The sequence below is a fragment of the Cupressus sempervirens genome, chromosome 7 (assembly GCF_028749045.1).
Source record: "Cupressus sempervirens isolate cs-2001-9-10 chromosome 7, ASM2874904v1, whole genome shotgun sequence".
In the NCBI taxonomy this organism is placed as follows: domain Eukaryota; kingdom Viridiplantae; phylum Streptophyta; class Pinopsida; order Cupressales; family Cupressaceae; genus Cupressus; species Cupressus sempervirens.
This window is the reverse complement of record NC_143124.1, coordinates 740,428,029-740,451,598: the sequence shown is the minus strand read 5'-3', so window position 1 is coordinate 740,451,598 and position 23,570 is coordinate 740,428,029. Positions and strand designations below refer to the sequence as shown.

The following is a 23,570-nucleotide window of genomic DNA, read 5'->3' as shown; positions in this document are numbered from 1 at the left end:
TTATGAGGCCATGGATAGGGCCAAAGAGGCTGTTAGAAGTTACTATCATGGGGACAGACTCAGATTTGACCCCATTTGGGAAATAATTGATAGGAGGTGGAACAGTATGCTCCACCAACCCATTCATGCAGTAGGCTACTTCCTCAACCCCATATTCAGGTACTATAATTGTCCTTGAAGTTGAGATTTTACTAAGACTTTATTTTATTTTACTTTTTAAGGTTGTGTAGTGAGACTTGATATCATTTTCTATTTGTTTTAGGGCTGATGATTCCTACTAAGATCCTAATGGAGAGGTCATGGAAAGTCTCTCTAAATGCATTGAGAGAATGATATCCAATGAAGCGGAGAGAGACCTTATTGTGACCGGACAACAAGTCTATGTGGAATCGAGGTGTAATTTGTTCTCTTCTATGCTAGCAAAGAGAGCAAGATCTACTCAAGCACCGGGTAAAGCGTCAAACTTTAAAACTTTTGCAAATTGATAAGTTGTGTTTCTGATTATCTTTTTTCATTGCTTTATAACTATTTATATTTTGTTTTGCAGATTCTTGGTGGGCAAGTTGGAGTGGCAATACCCCCAATTTAAAGAATTTTGCTCTCAGAGTCCTATGCCAACCTTGTAGCTCATCCCATTGTGAGCACAATTGGAGCTTATTTGAGTCCATCCACACAAAGAAAAGAAACAGAATGACTCAAAAACGGCTTAATGACCTTGTTTATGTGCACTATAATCTTAAGTTGCACATAAAAAAGGCACAAAGTTCAGCACTACCTGGTTCACTTGATCTAGATGAGATAGGTCTTTATTCTGATTGGACAGCACAAGAGCCAGGTCCATTGTTTACACCAGATGAGATCGCTGATTTGGAGAGGCAGGCCATGGAGGGGGATGTTGGAACTGATTTTCATTTCACAATGGATGGCATTGAGGACGAGGACGAGGACGATGATGATTCACACTCAGAGGATGAGGCATTACTAGTGCCACATATAGGAGGAGATACATCCTCTTCCAAGATGCTGAGCCAGTCAGTAGGGATGTCGATCGAGGAGGCACAACCACAGAGTTCATAGTCATGCAGCTCACGCCTATCCTAGTGCAGGGCACTTCTTCAAGGACTAGACCCCCTCGCTTTCTTGCTAGTGCAACTAGAAAGAGGAAGATGTGATTGTATTGATGTATTTAGACTTTTAGTATTTACTTCTAGTTTGACAAATTGAAACTATTTACTATTTTGCTTCCTACCATGAGCATTCCGCATGAGAATGCAATTTTGTATGCACTATGCATTTATATATATCTAAACTCTGCTTGTTTCTTTTGTATTCTCTTTAATTAACTTATTAGATGTATCTTCTCATTAAATTTTGCAAAATAAATGTATTTTTAATTAAATTTCAGTAGTTTTTTTAGGTTCTTGAGTTTTCCCGAGTTTTTCTCGATTAAATTTTTGGGGGGCTTGGCGAGTTTTTCCAAAAAAAATATGGCTCCATCAGGGGAGACAATGAGGGGATGGTGGCAGGGGATAGGAGGGGTGTGTGTATGTATACATATGGTACTTTAAATGCTAGTTATGAAAAGATGTATTGCAATATAAGATACAAAAATGTAAGAGTAAATACTTGAACATTGGATGGAATTGGAACATCGAACATAAATAGTCAAATCATTAAATAGTCAACATTGGGATGTCCCCCACCCTTGGTGGAGATGGCAGAATCTAGTGGCCCCGCTGGGGACGAGGAGACAGAGTCCCCAAGTTCCCGATGCGTCCAATTCTCTAGGATGTGGGGCAAAAGAGGGGGGGGACACGTCTCAGTGTTACTATGGTATATTCTGAAGAAGTTAATCGATGGATTGGGCCCACCAATTAAAGTCAGTAATAATCTCCTGATATTTCCCATCCAGCACAGAGGCTTGATGATTCTTCGAGATTGTCTTGAATACAAATATTAGTGATATTAGCTAATATAAATCGCTTCCATAAAGAAGTTCTAGTGACTAAGTTCCCTGCAAATCAATGATCAAGTGTTTCAGAATTAGTATAGTCGACAGACTATTACGTGTACTAAATATATTCTTTATACAACATGGTTTCTCTCATATTCAATATTTCATATACTCAATATGAATTCTTATGTCAATGCATTATTTTCAATGTTTCCAAATCTCACGAGCCCTAGGAAAGCAACACTGCTCTGATACCATGTAAATTAATAGGATCATTGCAAATGTACTAACAATTGTCATTGTATTGATTGTGTTCCAAATGCAAATTAAGGCTTATAAATAAGAGAAGAGGAGACATGTCTCTACGGTTAAACATCATTAGTTAACAAATTAGTATAATAGTAATGTAAATAACCATATATGTAACTAATCTTAAGCATATATGTAATATCAATATGTTAACCATATATGTAATATATTATTATATTATTATATAATAATATATAATATATAATATATATTATTATATTATTATACATAATGTATAATATATATTATATATATTATATTACATATATAATATATATTATATATATAAGATATTTATCTTAAAGATGATTTACCATCAACAAGGTATCTCATGTTAAAATCAATCCGACAAAAGCTACAACCTTAACAATGAATACTCTGAAAGAAGTCTAATTGCCCATTTGGGTGGCAAACCCAACAGAGCTAGCTCAACCTCTTGCATCTAAACGAGCTGCCCTACCATTAGAGTGTCAACCTATGTTCCCTTGAGTTTCCGGGACGGGGACGACGGGACGAGTTTTTAGGACTGCAAATTTTTTTGGCAATTTTGGGGACGGGGGGAGGGGACAGCAAATGAAGACGGCTATATATACATAGGAAAATTTTATAATATACACTGAAATTTGCAAATATACATGTCATTTATATGAAACTAAGCACAAAGCATGTCATTTAAACATTACAGAACCTTAACATACACCATTTGAATGCCATCTAAGAAATAACAACTAATTTCACTACTTAATTGTCAATATGCATATCAATATGTGAACAAAAATATTTAAATATAAATTTAGCAATGAACAATACCATAAAAAATTTGGAAATATAAATATACCCAAAGGCTAGAGGGTTGTCATTAAAGTTTCATCATCATGTTCAAGTTCAACATAGAAAACAAAATATAGAAAAATGAACCAAACTGTTACTCAAGCTCTTGGAAGCAAAAAAATCACCTCCTCTTCTTGCAATAAAAACCCCAACCAGCTGCAACACACTCCAACTTCACAGGCAAAACCAAACAAATGACAAAACAACTACAATGTGGTCTTTTTTGACCTTTTAGGGCATTTAGAGGGGCAGACGCCACTAGACGACCAAGTAGGGACAAACAAAAAGTTTTTTGTTTAAAAAATATTTTTTAAGTTTCACAAAAAATAGGGACGGCCAATCCTCCCCAGTACAATTAGGGGACTTATGGACGTCGCCTTTCTATATCGAGGACAGCGAGTCGTACCCCTTTTTCCTCCCAGAAGTCCCCAAGTACCAAGGATGTCCCCTTCATTTTTTGCCTAATTGGGGATGGCGAGGGGACGTCCCATACTCGTCCCCCCTCTCAAAAATCTTGGCTTTTCGGGTTGGGACGCGTCCCCAGGGTACACTGGTGTCGACTATACAGTCGGCTAGACTGTGGAATCCTTCCATCAACCCATCCATCCGACTATAAGCTATCATGACATCGAATAATCACAGTAGTTGGAGAGAAAATTTGAAGAGTTGATTTATGGTTCTTGGCAACGGTTGAGGAAACTATGTGGTGTGTTATGCAAGAGTTTCTAAATTTTGAAGAAATCTAAATCTGTTCTTGTTTTCGCCCTTGAAATAGTTGCAGCCATCACACATTGAAGCACGTTCACTTTCATGAGTATTCCTTCCATGAAAGTAAGTTACACAAACATATATTCTCCATCAAGTGATTTCTAGAACTAAGTAGGAGAATAATTGGATATGTTTTCACATACTTTAGTGGAATAAGTTTCAACAAGATTAAGTGAAGTTTTTAAGTATGTTTGAAGAGTGGATTGGTAGAGATTTATATAGATCTGCTACAAGTTACAAATCTGAAAGTAATTTTTAATTAATGAGTTGTAAATTGTGAAGTATGGCAAGTTTCATGTCACCTGGTATGCAGCCCATTAATGGAGTTTGTAGATCTATTTCTACCAAGAGATATTTGCCATTGTGTTTAGATGGCATTCATGGTTTCCCAAAAGTCATTCCATATGATATTAGAAAGCATTTGCCAAAGTTTAGCAGGAACCATTTTGATTCAACCAGTCATCATATTCAGCTATTTAGTGATTTGGTGGGTGACTTTGAAATTGCTCATGACAATGTGCACATGAAATTGTTTGTTCAATCTTTGGAAGGTGATGCTAGAGACTAGTTTTCTTTTTTACCAGCATGCTCTATTTCATCTTGGGGTGAGTTGCATACAACCTTCATGGAGCAATTTTAAGAAAGAGTAAACATATCTGATTCTTTTGGTAAGTTTTTGAAGATTCGAATTACGAATGATAAACTTGTTCTTGAATTTAATATCAAATTTATCAGAGTTTTAAATGAGATCCCTAATAATTTTCACCCAATGATCAAGTATGTTTGGTTGTTTACTTTGACGCATTTGATGGTCAAATGAGCTACCTATTGAGGGATAAAGAACCTAGAACATTATATCAAGCATTTATGACTGCAATGGATATTGAAAATAACATGAAATACGGATTGACTAGAAGTCATTTTGCTAGGAATGTATGCCAGTATAATGCATTTGAGAGTAAGAATGAATCTCATTTTGATACCTCCGCTTCAAATCAATGTATCAGTACCTCTTCTGTGGTTTCTAATTGTGTTGAAAAGTCGGATCAGAATGTATGTCTGGATGAGTTTTCATTATCGCATGATAATGTTGTTGCAAATGTTGATGAAGATACATATGTTCATGACACTACAGCAGTACATTATATTTCAGATTGTGCTAACGATGACCTACAAAATGAGATACCAGTTCATGAAATAGTTGCTGCAAGAAGTTTTACTCATGATGTTTATGCCGGTTATGATATTGACAATAGTGCTCATCAAGAACTTGCAGCATACATACCACAGTCTCGTAATAAAGAGAGTGTTGATACTTGTTATGCAAGTGAGAAAGATGAAAAATATGGTGCTGATGTGTCTTCATATGAGTTGGAAGCAACATGGGAAGAAGAGAGCAATGATGAGAGTGAATGTTCCTCTCTAAGCAAAGATATGGATTGTTCTCCCGAGTCTGGAAATGCATTTCAATTTTCACATTATACAAACCAGTTTGATGGTGGAGATCTTGAGAATGATTTGTCTCCGAAGTATGAAGATAAGGAAATGATAAGTCAATGTGTTACTTATGAAGTTGAACGTGAAGATCAAAATGAGGAATTGGTCAGTGACTTTGCATTGAATGGTGAGGTTGCAGCATATAGTGATGAGTTTAAAAATGATTCATGATCTTTGTTAACCTGTCATCTCAAACAAGAGAATGAAAAGGATGTTGATATAAATGCTATATGCTTGATAGGTAAAATAGACAATGAATCTCCATGCAATTCTGATCTTTCTTCATATGCTGAAAGTTTGCATGATAGTGGGATGAGTAGTGAGTTTAAAATGTTTAATAACAGTTTGTATGATGAAGATTTTGATGTTGATCAGCCCATCCTTTGCCCTGATGTGTATAAAGGAGCGTTACATAAAGTTATTAACCCACTCTTTGAAGAGCACATTGAATTTTCAGATTCGGTTGGTCCTAATTTCAATGATGATACATTATCATACAGCTGTAGAAAATCAGACTGTTTTTCTTCTAGAGGTGACAGTGATTGTGATAAGGATGTTACATTATGTGAGCTTGATGATGAAATATTTGATGACGCAATTGTTGAGATCAGCCAGCACTTCGCAATAAGTTTAATGGTGATTTCTCTCATGTGATTGCTAATCCATTGTTTGACTGTGAAGACACATTGGAGACCCTTGGATTAGTTTCAGATCTTGATGCTGATGACATTTGTAAATACAAGTCTGATTGCTCAGTTGAATGTCAGATGGTTATACAAGAGGAAATGTGAGCTCATGGTATGTATGATTCTCTTGGCGAAGTTGAGTATGAGTCTTTTATATTTCAACTTGATAACATGCATGGGCTTTGTAATAAAGAGGATTTGCAGTCTAGTTCTGATTTTTATGAGCATGTTGATCCGTCCTTTCATAGTGAGCATGATGTTGAAGTTGTTTCCAGTTTGTACATGCACTATGAAAGTGAACAGACTGATTTTGTTTTGCCTAATGAGCTGATTGAAAGTGTGGATATGATGGGTGAAACTCATAAGAATGATATATTCAGCTTACCTTGGGAAGATGTATATGAAAATCAAGTCTAACAGAGGTAACAGGTTTCATTGAAGTTTTGGTGGCCTGGGACCATTAGAGTTAGTTTTTCAAGAGAAGTTTGTTGGAGTGGTCTACTTCCTCCAAAGATCAGAATCCTTGCCATGCCTGCAAGGGACATGCATCCCCGGACAGAGCCACTGTTGGGAATCAAAATTTCAAGTGGATTTTGAGCACCAATTTGAAGACTTTGCTAAAATGAGCCCCTCTAAGTGTTTTCCATGCATATGTACCCGGATATCATTTTGAGTCATGTGATGTGTTCCAAGTGCTATCACCTTTCATTTAGTATGTGCATGCATTTCATGATGATAAGTCACAATTCCAAGTCATTTCGTGAAGTGTCATTTTGAGCACTTGTCATAATCTGCAAATTTGCTCTAGTGTCAAAAAGCGATGGGAAGCCTAGTTTGCATTTGAATGCCTTGCACCCGGTAAAATGTCATGACACGCCACCTTGGGAATGCTTAGTATGCACATCAGAGAACCTATGTTCCAGATTTTAAGTCGTTTCGATGTGCTTTGATAAGGTTTTGAATTCTCCAAAGTTGGTTGTTTATTGTTGCCATGCTGATGCACATTGTTTCAGAAATTCCGGAAAGCCCTATTTGACCAACTACAACTTTGACCCAGTTGACCGAAATGTGAAAATTCCTTCACCGTTGCATTCTAGGGGTCAGAGACTTGATAAGTTGCAGATTTGAGCTTATGATGAATTCGTTTGACTAGTTTTCAAATGCGATTCCAAGTGCAATATCTAAAGTTTTACTGGTAACCAGGTTTACAGATTAATCAAGAGGCTTGTTTAGGATGTCGTAATTTTGAACCCTTGATAGATGAGCCTAAATGGATTGCACCACCATGTTCCACACTGAAAATACTTCAAGCGTGCCAGTTTGCAAGTTTTCATGAATCTATCTGCGCACTTTCCCAGGTCCATCCCATATGCAAAAAAATTTGTTTCATAGGGTTGCCCAATTCTGTAATTCCCAAAGGTCTACTTTGCATGCTTTCCAATTGCACCCAGATTACTGTCATCAGCCCAAATTGCACGTCCATATTCTCCATATGAAATTTGCCAATACTCTAGACTTCGTCTCCCCAAGCGTTCATTTGACCTATTTTCAGAGCCAAAACCAAATGTGTTTTTTATGTTTTTGACATATTGCTTGCAGGGTCAGCTTTGAAAGAGCAACTTCGTGGGTCAATATATTTTGACTCAGACATCATCATGAGATGAAATCTGATAGGGTAAGAGTATGTGGACCAAAGAACAAATGTGTCAGGTGTCAGATCCCGGTTGTATGATTTTGTCATTTTTTTAAGCCAGCTTAGAGGCCTCCTGACATCAAAGTACCAGGTTTGCAAAAGAATGAAAATGAATTTTAAAATGATCAGGCAGTGATTGATTTTGAATACAGTCAATATGACAAACTCAGTAGATCAGTCAGAACATTAATTTGACAAATCAGTTTTTTGAGTTTGAAAAAAAAAATCAGGCCACTATATGACCCGACTTGCCACAACAGAATTGTTGCTCTTTCATGGCAAATAGTAACATAATATTTGAATTACTTTGTTTCAAATAATAATGGTAATTATTGGGGATTACAAATGAAGAGGTATTTTCTCCCCATGTGTTGGAGGTATGGAAGTTTCAATTTTGACACTTGATGTTGAATAGAAGTTCATGCAAAGTTGCGTTGTGAGCGAGTGGATATATGTAGTTGGTATGGGTTGGGGACATAGTGGATGAGCTTGAAGGAGATTTCTCAATGGATGAATAAATTTGAAATGGTCAATGCATTGTGTGCATCCAAATACAAATATTAATCCATCGGTGTAATAAGCAATGAGAATCAAGTGCAAATATTTTCTTTATAAGGGGTTCCTCATACCAATTGTTGCCTAAAAGTGTTTCTGATGCAATGGCATTTTAAGAATTGTTCCCCTAATCTACTCACGCATCATGAAGGAAGATGAAAATTTTCAAATTATTTTTTGCCTAATGTTTTGCAAGCTCTAATGTGCTCAATGTGGGAGATGGTTGTGTTCCAAAAGGAGCCTCCAATTCTAAGTTCACTTTCCAATATAGAGTTTGAGATTTATTAATCCACGGTCAATCGCCAAGAGGTATTGAAATACGGTGGTAATACTTTTCAAAAATGAGCATGGATGAGTTGTCAAACAAATGAAAGGGGTTGTTTATTTGGTCAAATGTGGAAAAGTGTAGATCACAGATATATGAAGGCGGTGTCATAAAAACATCTTAACTCTGTGAAAAAGTCCATTGTGTGAGCTTTTATTGACCTATGATGGATTAGAAACAACAGTACGCGATTAAGGAGCACATCGAAATTTGCTTGGAACCCACGCACCTTGTCATGAAATCGGGTCCATTGGAATTGAATGAAGAAGACAAGACACAGATCAAACATAGTATGAAGAAGTTCCCACCATTTAGACAAGTTCATCAGTAGTTGTAGCACAAGAAGGAAGCAAATCTCATAAAATCTAGGCACCAAAGAAGAGTTAAAGGTCACAGCTGGGCGGAGTACATGTTTCACATAGCCAAAGCAATCTATTTCTTTAGATGTGCAAGGAGTTTGAAACCACTTTAATGCAAAATGCTCGATTTTCCATGATTACCTCTGCTAAAACAACTATTTGGAGATGGTTAGGTTTTGATGAATCGCCCCTTTGCATCAAAATCCAAATTGAATCAAGAGAAATTTAAGCCCACAGCACTATGCGTGCAAGTATAGAGACATCATCAAACATGGATACAATCGGATCCTATTGCAAATATACGTGGATGAGGAATGCATCAATCTTACCAAGGTGATTATAGACGTTGGGAGTCTCCAATCAAAATCCTTCTCAATTTTACTACGTGAGCACAAGGTTGGCGTCAGGAGCAAATGATTTGATTAGATGCATCACAGGATTGAAACTTTGAAAACTCCCATGCTTATTTCTTTCCCCATATATGTACATGGCATGGAGTTTAAGATGAAATGAGGAACAAAGGCACATTTTGCAACGAGAGCAACAGGATCAAAGATAATTCAGATGAATTGATCCAAAAAGCGGCGATTCCAATGAAGACCAATTGAATGTGAAAATAGCATGGACATTTGATTTTGCGCAAAGTTTATAGTTTTACGCCTGATCGCACATGAGGATATGCTCCATGAGAAATAACATGTTTCACGCTCCTTTTGTCCCACATTCTTTGCGTGGAGGAACTTTCACTTCGTTTAATATGCCAACGCATACTACACAAATGTCTTCAACATTTGGTTTAAGGACACAAGGTGACCCTCTCGCATGGGGCCTACCCAACGAGTGTGTCATGCAAGGAAAGTTATTTTAAGTGACCATACAAATGACTTCATGATGACATGGATCCACCTACCTGCAAATGAAAACCATACACGTGGCATGCACTTCAAGGTGGATGACTCAGCCAGGAAGACACGTGGCAAAATCTCGCATAGTCACTGATGATGTGGCAGATGGTGACGTCATTCGCAATAATGTGACCGATCAACACATAACGAGGCAATGATGTGGCGGACGGGGAAAGCTTTGAGATGGAATGACCAAATCTTGACACGTGGCAACGAATCAACGATTGTCGCTTAGTTGCATAGGTAAGCTACACACTAGTTAATGAAAGTGACAAAGTGACCCAATCAGAGGTCGCCACATAGCAGTAGGGCCAGTAGTGATATAGCAAAATGGAGACCAATGAGAGATCGACACGTGGTGCTAAGCTGGCAGAAGGCCTGGGTGGATGCTGATGGGGCAGTTGACTTGGCGGTGATAGGGACAGAGCCAGCCAATCACATGGTGCCACATGTGAAAAGGAGATTGACCAAGTTTGACTGAGCATAAACTTGGAGGGAAAAGCTAAATTAGATAGTTCACAATGAAGTATTAAATAAAATTAAGTAAATTTGAGCGTGCACTCTTAAGAATTAAAAAGAAATATCAAAGGAGATGTGGAAAGATGTGAGGCCCACATGCAAGAAATCCTGGCCAATCAGATTTGAGAGATTATTAAATTAAAAAGGAATTTGAATGCACTAGTCTCCAAGATTTTAAATAGAACTTTTTTTTAATAAAGTTCAAAAATTGTCATAAAATGAAATATTTTCAACGTCGAAGGGTATATTTTTTCATTTTAATTTGCAACTTCAACTAGGCACCACTGGGCATGATCTAGAAGCAAATATAGCACTATTACATATCGTTGGAAAGCTCTTGGAGTCTAGTTTTCATTTTTGTCATCAAATCGAGTGCAAGTAGCAATGAGTGAGAGCTATTCTTAAATTTTTCCAACATGCTTCTTTTCCAACTGAATTCTTGTTCGATAGTTCAGATGCAATTTGTGACCAAATGGAGAAATGGGTTATTGCTAAACTTGCAGAGGGTCCTGTTAGTGGTGTTATTTTGTCTCCTAACCCATTTGGTGGAATTTTTGGCAACATTTTGGTAACAGATCTGGTGTTTTATCAAAAGGGATTTTCTCATCATTCAGGATGGATTTTTTCAAAGTTTGTTGTGTCAAATGATGAGATTTGATCCAGTTTTCAGTTGTATAGAGAGGAAAGAAGCTTTGTTTCCGCAATGGATGAAGAATCAAGAGGACAAGTGGCAATTCTAGATCAGATCCAACCCTTCTGGCTTTTACTTATTATTTTTGTCTTTCATTGTAGAGAGTTAGTTCCCATCTTTTGGGCAAGTTTCCATAGCTGTGATTCCACCATTTTTCTTCAACATTTCTCTGTCCAGTGTGAACAGCAATAATGAAGTTATAAGTGATAATTCTGGTCTATTTGGTTATTTATGAGTTATTTTCATTCATCTTGAAGGTATTTGTCTCAAAAAAATGAATACAAAGCAGCAAATGAAATTAGTTTCATTCTGATTCTTGTCTCTTATCTTTGTTGTTTGCAATCTTTTGTGATTTGTGGGCAAAGAACATAGATCCCAGTTGCATCTTGTTTAGAGTTGTATGTCTTCATGTGTTTTGCTATTGATTCAAAGAATCAAGTAAATGCTTGATGTATCTTGATAGGGTTGCAGATTTCTTGGAAGGATTTTGATGAGCATGAGATTCATTGCGAATATTGATGTTTGTTTCACAAAGTGAATGGATAGATCCAAATATCTTGATGTGTGTTGTAGTTTATGGGATACCCAATGGATTAGGCACTGATCTCAATTGAAGATTATGTTATTCTGTTGTTTCATATCTGGGTTATGCTGAAATCAATCAATATCAAAATCATTTTCCCTTTCATGTTGTAGAGCTGAAAAGGATACCCACACTTAGTTTGTGAATCTCATTGGTCATGTTATTAGCTATTTCATGCCTTTGTCATTGCATAAAGTATAGAAGAAAGTGGGGTTTCGTCTACTTAATATAAACTCAGATTTATAGTTTTTTATACTAGTGACATAATGGAATCTAAGGTCTACCCGCCTAGGTTTTGCAGAGCCTGAAGTGAAGGAGTTTAACCTTATAGTTGGCCCAGGATCTAAACAAAGTGTTCCATCATAGGAGTTAGCTGCCCTTAGATGCATTTTGTTTCAGCTTCTTGGTAGTTAAAATCACTATCAAATCAGGAGCCATTATAACAATGCTTATATTATTTACACATGTTTGCACATATTAATTGTATATATACATGCATACATGATATATTTCAAATATGTGTATGTTGCGCATATGTTATAATTAAATATATGCATACATACATATACATAGATGTAACATGTACAAATGTGCGTAAATAATTATGGGTATCATTATAATAAATCATGTCCATGTAATAAGAAGAATTGTTGAGTCTTCCAATTCACACTCAAGGTAATAATTGTTTTTACTTCACTTTAATGTTCACATGAATATTTATGTATTTTATTGAACTTGACAACCTAGTTAGCTCATGTTGGACACCTGGTATACCCTTGCTTGCTTGGCCTGCTTTCTCAAGACCATGGTGGTTTGAATTCATACTTGTTGGCTCAATGGTAAGTTGGTGCCCTCATGCCCTATTCCCTCTCTATCAATGTATCTCCCCTTCATCGTACTCCTACAAGAAGAATTAACATGGTGAAAGCATACATCGTTCAAAGAAAATTTAGTTATCATAGCTAATAACCAATTTGATTAACCATTTCCAAACCATGTAATAGCATAATGACTAGCCAACATCCTCCATTTCACATGAACATAACAATAAACCAATATTCCCATTCATGTGAAATCAAAATGAGTAATAAATTTTAACCAACCATTTTGGATTAGCTTGAAACATTCAACTAGCTAATTTTTTCAAAATCACAAAATAGGGGACGTAACAGTACTAGTAAAGAACAAGAATGGGTCCCTCAGGATGTGTGTGAACTACCGTACATTGAACAAAAAGACTATCAAAAATAGGTACCCCATCCCCAGGATCAACGAGATGTTGGATGAAGTACATGGTGTTGTCTATTTCTCCAAAACAGATCTTCGTTATGACAACTTGATCTGTATTATGGAGAAAGACATGGAGAACACAGCTTTATGACGCCATTACGAACGAAATGAGTTCCTGATCATGCCATTTGGGTTGACCAATGCTCCAACTACCTTCCAGTTTTGCCTGAACCACATCGTCAATAAGAGACTGTGCAAGTTCTTGTTGATGTTCTTTGATGACATACTCATCTACAGCAAGACGTGAGAGGAACACATGAGGCATATGGACAAAATATTGGGGATTCTGGAGACACAATCATTGTTTGCCAAGAGGTCCAAATGGGAGTTTGGCATGATAGAGATATTATGCTTGGGACACATCATCAATGCCTGAGGGGTATAGGTTCACTAGAAGAAGATTCAAGCAAATATGGACTAGCCACCTCCCAAGACTCTCTTGGAGCTGTGAGGATTCTTAGGATTGTGGAGCTACTCTAGAAGGTTTGTGAAGGGATTCTTACACGTCAGTGCACCACTAATGGATCCAACGAAGAAAGGATCCTACCATAGGAACGAACAAGCATTACACACCTTTGACAAGTTGAAGGTGGTCAAAGGTTCCTATCTAGTTTTGGCACTACCAAACTTCACCCGACCCTTCTTCCTAGAGTGCAACACATATGGGGAAGGCATTGGAGTGGTGTTGATGCAGGAGCGAGACCCCATCGCGTTCGAAAGTCAGAAGCTCTCAAGAATGGAGCAACTGTAATCCATTTATGACAAGGAGATGATCATCATCAAAGCCACATATAAGGTTGACATCACTTTAGGTATGCAAATTAGTTATTTTCTTTCTATGTGTGAATCCCAATTGGAGTTCAATTGTGAGATGAAAGATCCTCCCTTCTTGGCATTTGCAGTTTCAGTGGGAGTAACTCCTCACCCTATTCTTCTCTATTCTTGGTCCAAAATTGTTGTGCTTAAAGAACTATTTGATAATCTGAAGTACTATCACTATTGTGTTTTGTGGCATTGATCTATATTGTTCTATGTTACCATCTGGCAATAACAATATTAGCGGCATCTAAACAATACCAACTACACCAAGTATCTGTATCTATTAATCTTAGAAATATCATTTTGGATTGTTGAACTATATGGACAAAGATCAAATTGGAGCAGTATGGTCTTCATGCTATATGTCAAACCCCAAACAACCATCATACGACAATTGTCTTGCCATCATACAGCATTGGAGTCCATTGTTGACCGTACGTGTTACATGTTGATCGGCAGTTGGGTGAGGGGTATCCCTATTTACCATACGGCAAGATCATTGGCACCATACATATTGACACCATACATCAAGATCATTGGCACCGTACAGCAAGATATATTGGCACCATACGGCAGATTTCTGAACACAATACAACAATTGGGGGTGTCGTCAATAGGTGGATGTTGCCCAATTTTCAGCTCCATTTCCTTTCGCTCTAAGTTGCAGTCAAGTCAATGTCATGTCTTGAGTCTGCGTCTAGATTACCTCTAGGAAGATCTTCTTCTCATCTACCCATCAAGCAAGCCATGCAGGAAATCATGCGAGCAATGCACTAGTCAAAGGGCTAGGTGATTAAGGTTTTGGAGGGTTTGTTTACACGTTCCTCTAATGAGGAGGTCTAAAACTCCATTGATCCATTGTTCCACATTCACAAGCATTGTCGAGGCAAAGATTCACATTGATCTACAGTTTAATGGCGAACACCCTGGTCAAAGGTAGTAAGATTAAAGAGTGGAAATCCGATCAATGGTGCAGAATACATCCAACTCACCATTTCACACGAAGAAAAGTCAAGAAGAAAAAGAAAGTACGTGATTGGTTGTTGAAAAGTCAAAATGCGCCATCTAGCATTTGGCCCACATAATCGTGATCGTTGATCAAGATTAAGATCAACGGTACATCTTTATTTCGGAGAGTTTCCCTACAAGTACAAGCTCATCTTGCAAAATCTCCCAAAATAGCATCGCGTGACGTTGGTCCCACCTTGTTTCACCGCACAATTGTGATCGTTGATTAAGCATAGGATCAACGTTGCATTTTCTTTCAGTAGTTTTTCTTGCAAGTACAAGCTCATTTCAACAAATCTTCCAAAATAGCGCCATGTGTTGTCACATGTCAGAAGTGAAGGCGAGCACAAGATGTTACAAGATAATGACAAGTGGCAAGTGGGCCCATAATCAATGTTCTCCCAGGACAAAGTAAAGGAAAGTCATTACGCTAAAAGGTTTAAGCCCGAAAACAAATTAAAAAGTGCCATGTATCAGGAGAAGGTAAAGACGTTTTCTTTGTCAACAAGCAAAGACTTAATCGCAATCGTCCATCGGGCAATAAGGAAAGATATATTGACAATGGTAATTTAAACTTGAGCATCTTTTAGAATATGAAGATGCAGTTTATGGCGCGGAAGGAAGATTGAACGTTTCTGAGGACAATCCAAGGATTGCTAAGGCCATGGGTGGTGTCGGGTGTCGACGAGGAAGGTCAACCACCAAGATCATGCCAGAAATATCGTGTGACACTTCATTATCAACCTTATCTTTACAATTTCTTCTTCTCTTTCTGGTGTATGATTATGGAACGGGCGATTGTTTGTCTATCCTATTATGAACAGTTCAAGTGCTCTGAAATGTAATAATGAATTGTAATGGCCAGGTATCTAAAGACCTATAAATGTAACTTTCATAGTTAATACAAAGATCGGCAATTTTATGCAACTTATCCCCCTATATTTCTAGATACTGAGTGAGAATCAAGGAATTGTATGAAATGGAGGATTTGATTGATATGTGCAACTAGGTCTTGTGTGGTCCTAATTTCATTTGAGATCAGCATTTCTAATGTTTTGTTTATTGTCTCCTCCAGCTGAGCTAACCATGCATAGTAAAGTAGTCTCTATGGGATTGTAGGACAGATGTATTTGAAGCTGGTGATATCTTACTAGATTCCATTTTAGTGGAGGGTTATTAGTCAAGGTGGATTCCATTTCATCTTTAATGTGCATCTATGCTCTTTCCCTAGATTGCATTTCATCGGGTCCAATCTGCATTTAGAAGTAGGAGCCGCTGTTAGAGAGCTTCAAGGTGATTTGTGATAGCTATTCTACTAGCTGTCATAGGTTACCCAAATCTTATCCTGCCTAGGTTGTTTGTGTTTGCAAACAACCTGGTTTATCCTCTTCTGCTCTCAGGTTATGAGCATACCCCCATCCCAATGATCTATTAAAGACACAATTCATTGCATATCTTGCATATAAGGGAGCTGTACCTTATAATTCAGAGGGCAGTGATATAACACATACACTGACCGATTTGTTGGTGACATCCTTTTGTTTCCTCACATTCTGAGCACTAGAGTCAAGGTAAAGCCAAGTTAGCAAGAGGGACAAACTGTTAACCAACAGTGGAGTAAGACCAAATGGTGTTCTTAGAGGGCAACCACCAAGCACAGTGTGTCTTCACCAAGCGATGTCAAGTAGGAACATCAAACAAGTAACCGTCAACTTAATATCATCATATGTTAGCCTTAACAACTTGTATTGATTCAAGGAGATCATTATAAGAGACAAAGCTATTTGTATAACTTCGGAAGGTGACCGCTTAACAAGGACTAAACATTCTTTCGCATTTGTAAGTGTGTTCTAGACATCATCGCTTGATCAAAAATTGTTTACTATTATTACAACCTGCTTCATAAAGTGATCTTGCCAATCGTTTTCTATCTTTCGTTGCCATGCTGAAATCATATTTTCTAAATTCTGATACCACTGTAATGTACAGCCCTATGCTAAAATTTGTTGCTCTTTACCATCAATCCATATATCATATAGTTGGCATGTTATACATGACAAGCTCTCTATTTGCAGTGATATTTAATAATTGGCCTTAAGTTGTTCAAATCGAAATTCAAATATGTTTAATTCAACTTCCATGATGCATTGCAGAGAACCATTAACAAACATTATTTATTCATTTTCTGATTAACAACTGCTGCTATTGCAGATTACAAGATCATTCATTATAAATTCTGCTACAAACAGAAGACTCGCAAATTTTGATCTATAATAACAATGCAGGAAAAGAATAGCCCATTATTGTTAGAACATCTCCCAAGATTCATCCAGGCCATACAATAGAATCCTTATCCAAACTTCACGTCCATCGAGAGTATGCTTGAAAAAACAAACCAATACTCATTATGATGATGAGACTGGAGTAAACAATACATTCATTATCCAAAACCAAAGGAAGATTAAATCCAAGCCAGGAAACAAATGAAGTTGCTTGCAACCCCCATGCCCAAGATTTGCATAAGTAATGTCCAAGAGAATCCCACACAAAAGCAAGTGAAGAGAAGCTGTGCCAGGTTAGAGTAGATTCACTCCAAGAATAATAGCCCTCAATCTGCATTTTATTAAGGAATCATTTACACCACTTTTTGATCACCAAGATCCAGTGAGGGTCGGGCGATAGCATGTGATGGAAAAATCCAATTATTCACCAAATCCCATATATGGCAGATGAAACTATGTCTATCCTATATTTTATTAAACAATGATGCTGGAAAGATTGAATCACTAAAATGTATGGTCAAAGCAAATCTTCCACAATCACATTAGAGCTTAATATTATTATTGGAGCTAAAGATTCTTATTTGACTGCACAAACAATTAAAGCTAACACGTATAGATAATTTTTGAAGAACACAAATCAAATATAATAATGTTGCAATCACTTGCTAACAAATAAAACAAAATTTCAAAACAAATACAATCCTTCAATGAGGATTGTTCATAGGATCTGAAAGGGTTTCATCCTCCAATCTCCAAACCCAAGGGTTTCTGTCCTCAAATCGATAGACGAATACAAGGTCCAGCTAATATAAGAATGGAATAAGAAAAATATGTGAATAAGCTACTCAGACTCAATTTATAACCAACTTGGGCACTCAAACTCCAACAACCCCACTATGAATTGAAAAATAACGATTTCTTGTTCAAGACAAGATCCCTCCTCAAATCAGCACCCCCGTGATGCTTCATCATGGAATATATCATAATACTCTACCATGAATACTATAAGTGCCTAATAATGCTCCATCATAATTAAAATATTAATTGTCCAATTAAAATGCTTAGTGTCTAATGTAACATAATCTCCTTTTAAGAAATACAATGCCTCATACCTAGAGTTGCTAAGATTTGTATATTATTATACTATTTTATTTGATATTAGTAGTATTTTCCCAATCCATGGCCCCTTTATTAAAATTATTTCTCCAAACGAATGAAAAGTAAAAGGATGGGCCCAAACATGATAATTTAATGAAAAGGGGAAATAGCATTCAACATTTGCAATGAGATCCTAATGTATCAAAAAAAAACTGTTTAGCCAAGAGAATCCTTGTGCTACAAAGATTGTTTATTTCTTTGCCAAAACTCATTTATCCATTATTAGGTGTTGGGAGAATTTCAAGCATCTCAATTGGATGGACAATCACAATTCTTAAAACCTTATCGTAGGTTCATGATTCCACAGATGTATGTAACATGTGTGTAAATAAGTGATGGACATGGAATATTTCCACATCATTCAATGCTGATATATTTTATGTATACTACATGAATCAGTGTGATGCCCATTACTTGATTCTCACACCGTGCACTAGCAAAACTATGTGGGATGAATGCTTGGGATTGTTAATATGGTTCCAGAAGAGCTTAAATTCCATCCATTGACGAAAGTTCCATTGCTTCATTGTTGACAGGATTTAATGCAAACAAGGGGAAGGAAGTCAACAAAGGTAAAAGGGAAATGAGAGAAGAGGTGGATGAAGAGGTCAAGGTCATATTTAGTGCAGGAATGTTAGCATGGAGAAAGAAGCTAAGATATTTGTCAATTACATTACTAGGGAGCTCAAAGTCTAAGTCACAGATCTCGATATTGCACTTACGGGCGATAGCAAAGGTGGTGACCAAGGATGACAGTGAGGTGATTCATGAGGCCATGAGGAAGATACTGTTCAATCTTAGTTGGGCAATCGCTTGTTGCAGTACCTTTGACATGGCACAGTCTCTTCCTTGCTGACAACGGCGATTTGTTCATTTCTACTTCACAAGGATGCAAAGGGCATTCAAGTTCAAGAAAAGACACAACTAAACTATATTGTGGAGCAGCACACAATGATACAGACCCAGTGGGAGCTTTTCTAAAATGTTCACGAGGATGCAAAGGGCATTCAAGTTCAAGAAAAGACACAACTAAACTATATTGTGCAGCAGCTCCACACAATGATGCAGACCCAGTGGGAGCTTTTCTAATGTGTGAAGTTGTTGAGCAATGGCCTTCATACTCAATTTGTTGCAGAGAGATATATAAAGGAAGTTTTTGGGTGCTTTTGAGAGGTTAAAATGTCTTTCTTGAGAATAGACCCAGTGTTACTTGCATTTAAACTTCAATGCTCTTTTTTATGGTTCCTAGGTGCCCAACCCAGGTATTTTAGTAAAAACAAGGGATAGACTCACTAAATATGCTATTTTTTGCACCTTGTATCATCATGGTCATAGTGGATCATTATTACAATTGCTATGAGTTTTTAAGAGAGTTCAAATGCTACATGGCACTCTATAAATCATAGTCAATGATGGTGACTTTATGTATACTAGTCATTTCTAGAAGGGTTTGTTTGCTTGTATGAGTAAACAACTTGCTTATTGCTCTTCTTACAATCCTGAATAAGATGGACAAGCTGAACTGGTTAGTAATGTTTCGAAAGTTATTTTTGCTGTCTTGCATCTGAAAAATGATCTCAATGGGTCTGTTGGTTACCACTGGCAAAATTGTGCTATTAACACATATTTTCATACTTCTGCCAAGACCTATCATTGGAATTAGAGCTAATTCTCTTTTCATCTTAATTGTTCAATTTTAGAAAAACAAAGAGAGGTGGCAACAAATTACAGAACAATGTCTTGTCATGTGTAATGTAGCTTAAATAAACCTATATGACCAAGATTGGAGAATAATCAGTACCCCTTGGTGCACTCCGTCTGAAGCCATAAGCATAATCTTTGAGCCATCTGAGAGGTTAGCAGCCTTCAATGTCACACTGTCCTCCAAAATTTTACCTGTTGCAGTGATTTTATAGAGTTCATCAAAATTTATATTCACTTGATTACAGATTGCAATTCTTATGACTAAAAGCATATGCTTTCTGAAAGTCAACTAACAAAATAAATTTCATAATCAGTGGTATTATTGGTATTACTGTTAGTTGAATAAATTTTCTACGGAGTTATAGAGAAGAGCCAAGTAAACAGGAAACATATTATCTAGGCACAAAAACTGCTACCAAGGTTTTTGATTTATCTGTGAATTCACTTTTCAAAAGATCACAAAAGGTTACATTTAAAAATTATGGTTGGAAAATTGCATATTTTCAATTTTTGATACAGAAATACTATGACATAGGATAGGATGGGGATAAGACTCGATAGGAAATAAAACTTTGCATGAAACAGCCATTTTTGATCTATGCTCCCAGGAATGTGACAGTAACAGGCTATGACATCCCAAAACAGTCAACAAAGGAATGGTGATTGGAACTTCCATCCTGTTTCAGGCTGCTCAGATTCTTGGAAAAAATCCTAAGAAACATTGGTTGTGCTTCTTAGGGCCCTTGTGAGAAACAACTGACCACTTCTCCTTAGGATTTAAAAGTAGTTCAGAAAATTTAAATGAAATATTTGTAGGGCCCTCCACAGGATCCCTAAAACACTATTTTTCATTGCATTTCTTATTTTTCTCCAGCTGGAACTTCTGGAAGATCGCCTTGCTAGACACTGAAGGTTGAATTTCTAGGTAGAAGCAAGAATTGGGTAGTCAAGGCTTAAAAATAAAAAGAAAAGATTTTAGTATAAAGCTGGTATTAGAAACAATCACTGTTCAAATGAGTGGAGACATAAAATAAGACTGACTCAAATTAAACATAAATAATTGCTTAACCTGTGGTGTAACTCCAATTTGTTTTCACATCTGAATCTTAATGCTGCCTATGTGGGTGAAGCGGACTTTTACTGCCAACAATGCCTTTTCAATGGCCTTTTACTGTGGACCACAATACGGTACCTGCCAAAGCTACCTTTTATAGCCAGTGATGCTCTTTCTATGGCCTTTTACCTTGGACCACACTACTGCACTTCCCTATGCACAGGTTTTACAAAAGAATGATGCTTGAGTGTGCCCTCATTAGGTATGCAATCTTAACATGAACACAATTAAGGTATCTGGTCAAATTAAAAGAACATAATACAACTTCTGATAATTATTTTGTTTTCAATTTATCTGATTACAAAAAGGTACCTTAGGGTCTTAAATTTTAGACTGAGGTCACATCAAATAGAGTCAGACTCATAACGCAGGATATGATTGAATAAATTCAAAGTGAAATTACAATGTTCACATACCATACCTAATGGGCAGTTATGGCACAAGACTCGGAGATAAGCAGCAAAAAAGGTTGGACAATTTGTACCTTTCTTCATATAACGTTTGTTAATATCTTCTGGCTCTTTCATATCTACATAAAAACTTGACATATCTTCTGGCTCTTCCTTGTGTTTAATATATCTAACAAGCTAGATCTTATATCTAGTTTTCTTTACATATTAACTTGACTAGCAAGTAATTGCTTTCCTTCTAGGTGATCAAGAACCCTATGAGGGGCATGCAAGGATGCTTGACCATCCTAATATGTGATCTATGTAATTTGCATGCTAATTGCCAAAAAGTCCATTGGAAATATTATCTTTTCCTCATACAACATACAACTGCAATGATGTATATCATTTTAACCATCCAAAAGTAATTTTGTAGGAGAAAAAGGCTAACAAGACATGCTCATTCCAAACTTTTCTTCTAGCATCACATATCTCTACCAAAGAATTCCTCGTATGCTTGTTGAAATCTTCAACTATGCCATTTGGTTAAGGATTATAGGATGTGCTCTTAGATCATAAACTCAAGCAATACAATCTAAAGTTCTAGACTATTTGGACAATGACCTCAGTCACAAGTGAGACTCCAAGACCACCCAAAAAGTGATGCTATCCTGAAAAATGAACCCAACTAATGTTTTTGAAATGCAACATTTTGCTATTGTGCCCTCAATCCAACAAAAGTTATAAATTGTGGCAATGATACCATGCCACACCACAATTGCACACAATTGGACAAACAGGGCCTACAAAGTCAATGATCCATTTTTCAAATAGCTCTTGTGAAAGAATTGGCACTGAGCAACATATAATCCCTCACACTAAGCTGGCATATCCACTAGCATATGTCAAACCCATGCAAATATGTCAAAACATCATCTGAAATGTGTAACGAAGAGGTTAAAATGCCAAACTTCAATTTCAACATCTAGTTAAGTGATAACAAAAAAGAAAAACTCAAAGGAAGGCCCTAACCTATCTTAGTCATCCAGGTCTAAAATGAAGGCAAATGAAAACCTATTTCAAGATATATTGAAATGTTTTGTTGCCTCTTTCATGTTGAGTGACAAGGATCGCTTCTGCAAATGTAATCACATTGCCATTGTATTGATGTGCTCCAAATGCAGATTTGATTGACTTATAAATATGAGAGGAGTCAATCATCATTAGATAATATATTAACAATAATATACATAACCATATCTATCTATCTATATATATATATATATATATAGGTAGATATATATTGTCTAAATGATGATTTCCCAAAAACCATAAAAGGACTATCTTCGGGTCAACTCAATCTGACTGAAGCTACAATCTTTACACTCCCTCTTAGCTAGGGAGGATTCTTATAGAGCATATTATGCTCTCAAGAATATGGAGAGATATCATCTCAATATGATATTCTTGGAATGGCATATCAACATATATCCATCAACTTAGATGTTATCTTTCAATATAATCCGAATTATGATTCAACAAGAAATATCAATCATATGATATTTATCATACTTATATTCTTTTGGTACGTGCACTGGCATCAAATCCTTGATGCCTACCAAAAGAATATGTTATATCTTGGAAAGATGTGTGTTATCTAATCTCCGACACTCCAAAACAACAACTGAATGTAGTCTATCAAATAGCATTCATGATCTCAAGAACAAACATTTAATGTAGTCCATCATGACCTCCGGCACGCTCCGGGACATCAACTTAATGTAGTATGTAATCATATGTTTATTATCATGATCTCTAACACATTTTGGGACAATAATTTAATGTAGTCTATCATGATAATAGAACAAGAACAACAATCATAGTATCATTAATGCCATGAATCGATGAGAGGAACTATCACAGCATATATATTAATATATACAGCCCGATCAGGGCATGATCATTAAGTGTTGAATAGCACGAGATATCAGTATGTGAAGTAAATCAAACATATGCATATATGTATGTATACGTATTTACATATACATGCGTATATGCATGTTCCATATATTGATATCAAATCCAACCGAAGCTATTACTTTAACACTCCTTAGCAAGGGAGGATGTGATC

General features: G+C 36.6%; 1 protein-coding gene across 3 annotated transcripts in view; it reads right to left on the bottom strand.

The window, feature by feature from the left end:
* LOC149549386 (LRR/ubiquitin-like domain protein) overlaps positions 1-23,570 on the bottom strand; it is a 170,057-nt gene that overhangs the window by 126,661 nt on the left and 19,826 nt on the right. For all 3 annotated transcript variants that reach the window (XM_089792786.1, XM_089792789.1, XM_089792788.1), the window contains exon 2: positions 20,034-20,128. In XM_089792786.1, coding sequence (XP_089648912.1) covers positions 20,034-20,128 — 95 coding nt within the window. The remainder of the gene's footprint in view (positions 1-20,033; positions 20,129-23,570) is intronic.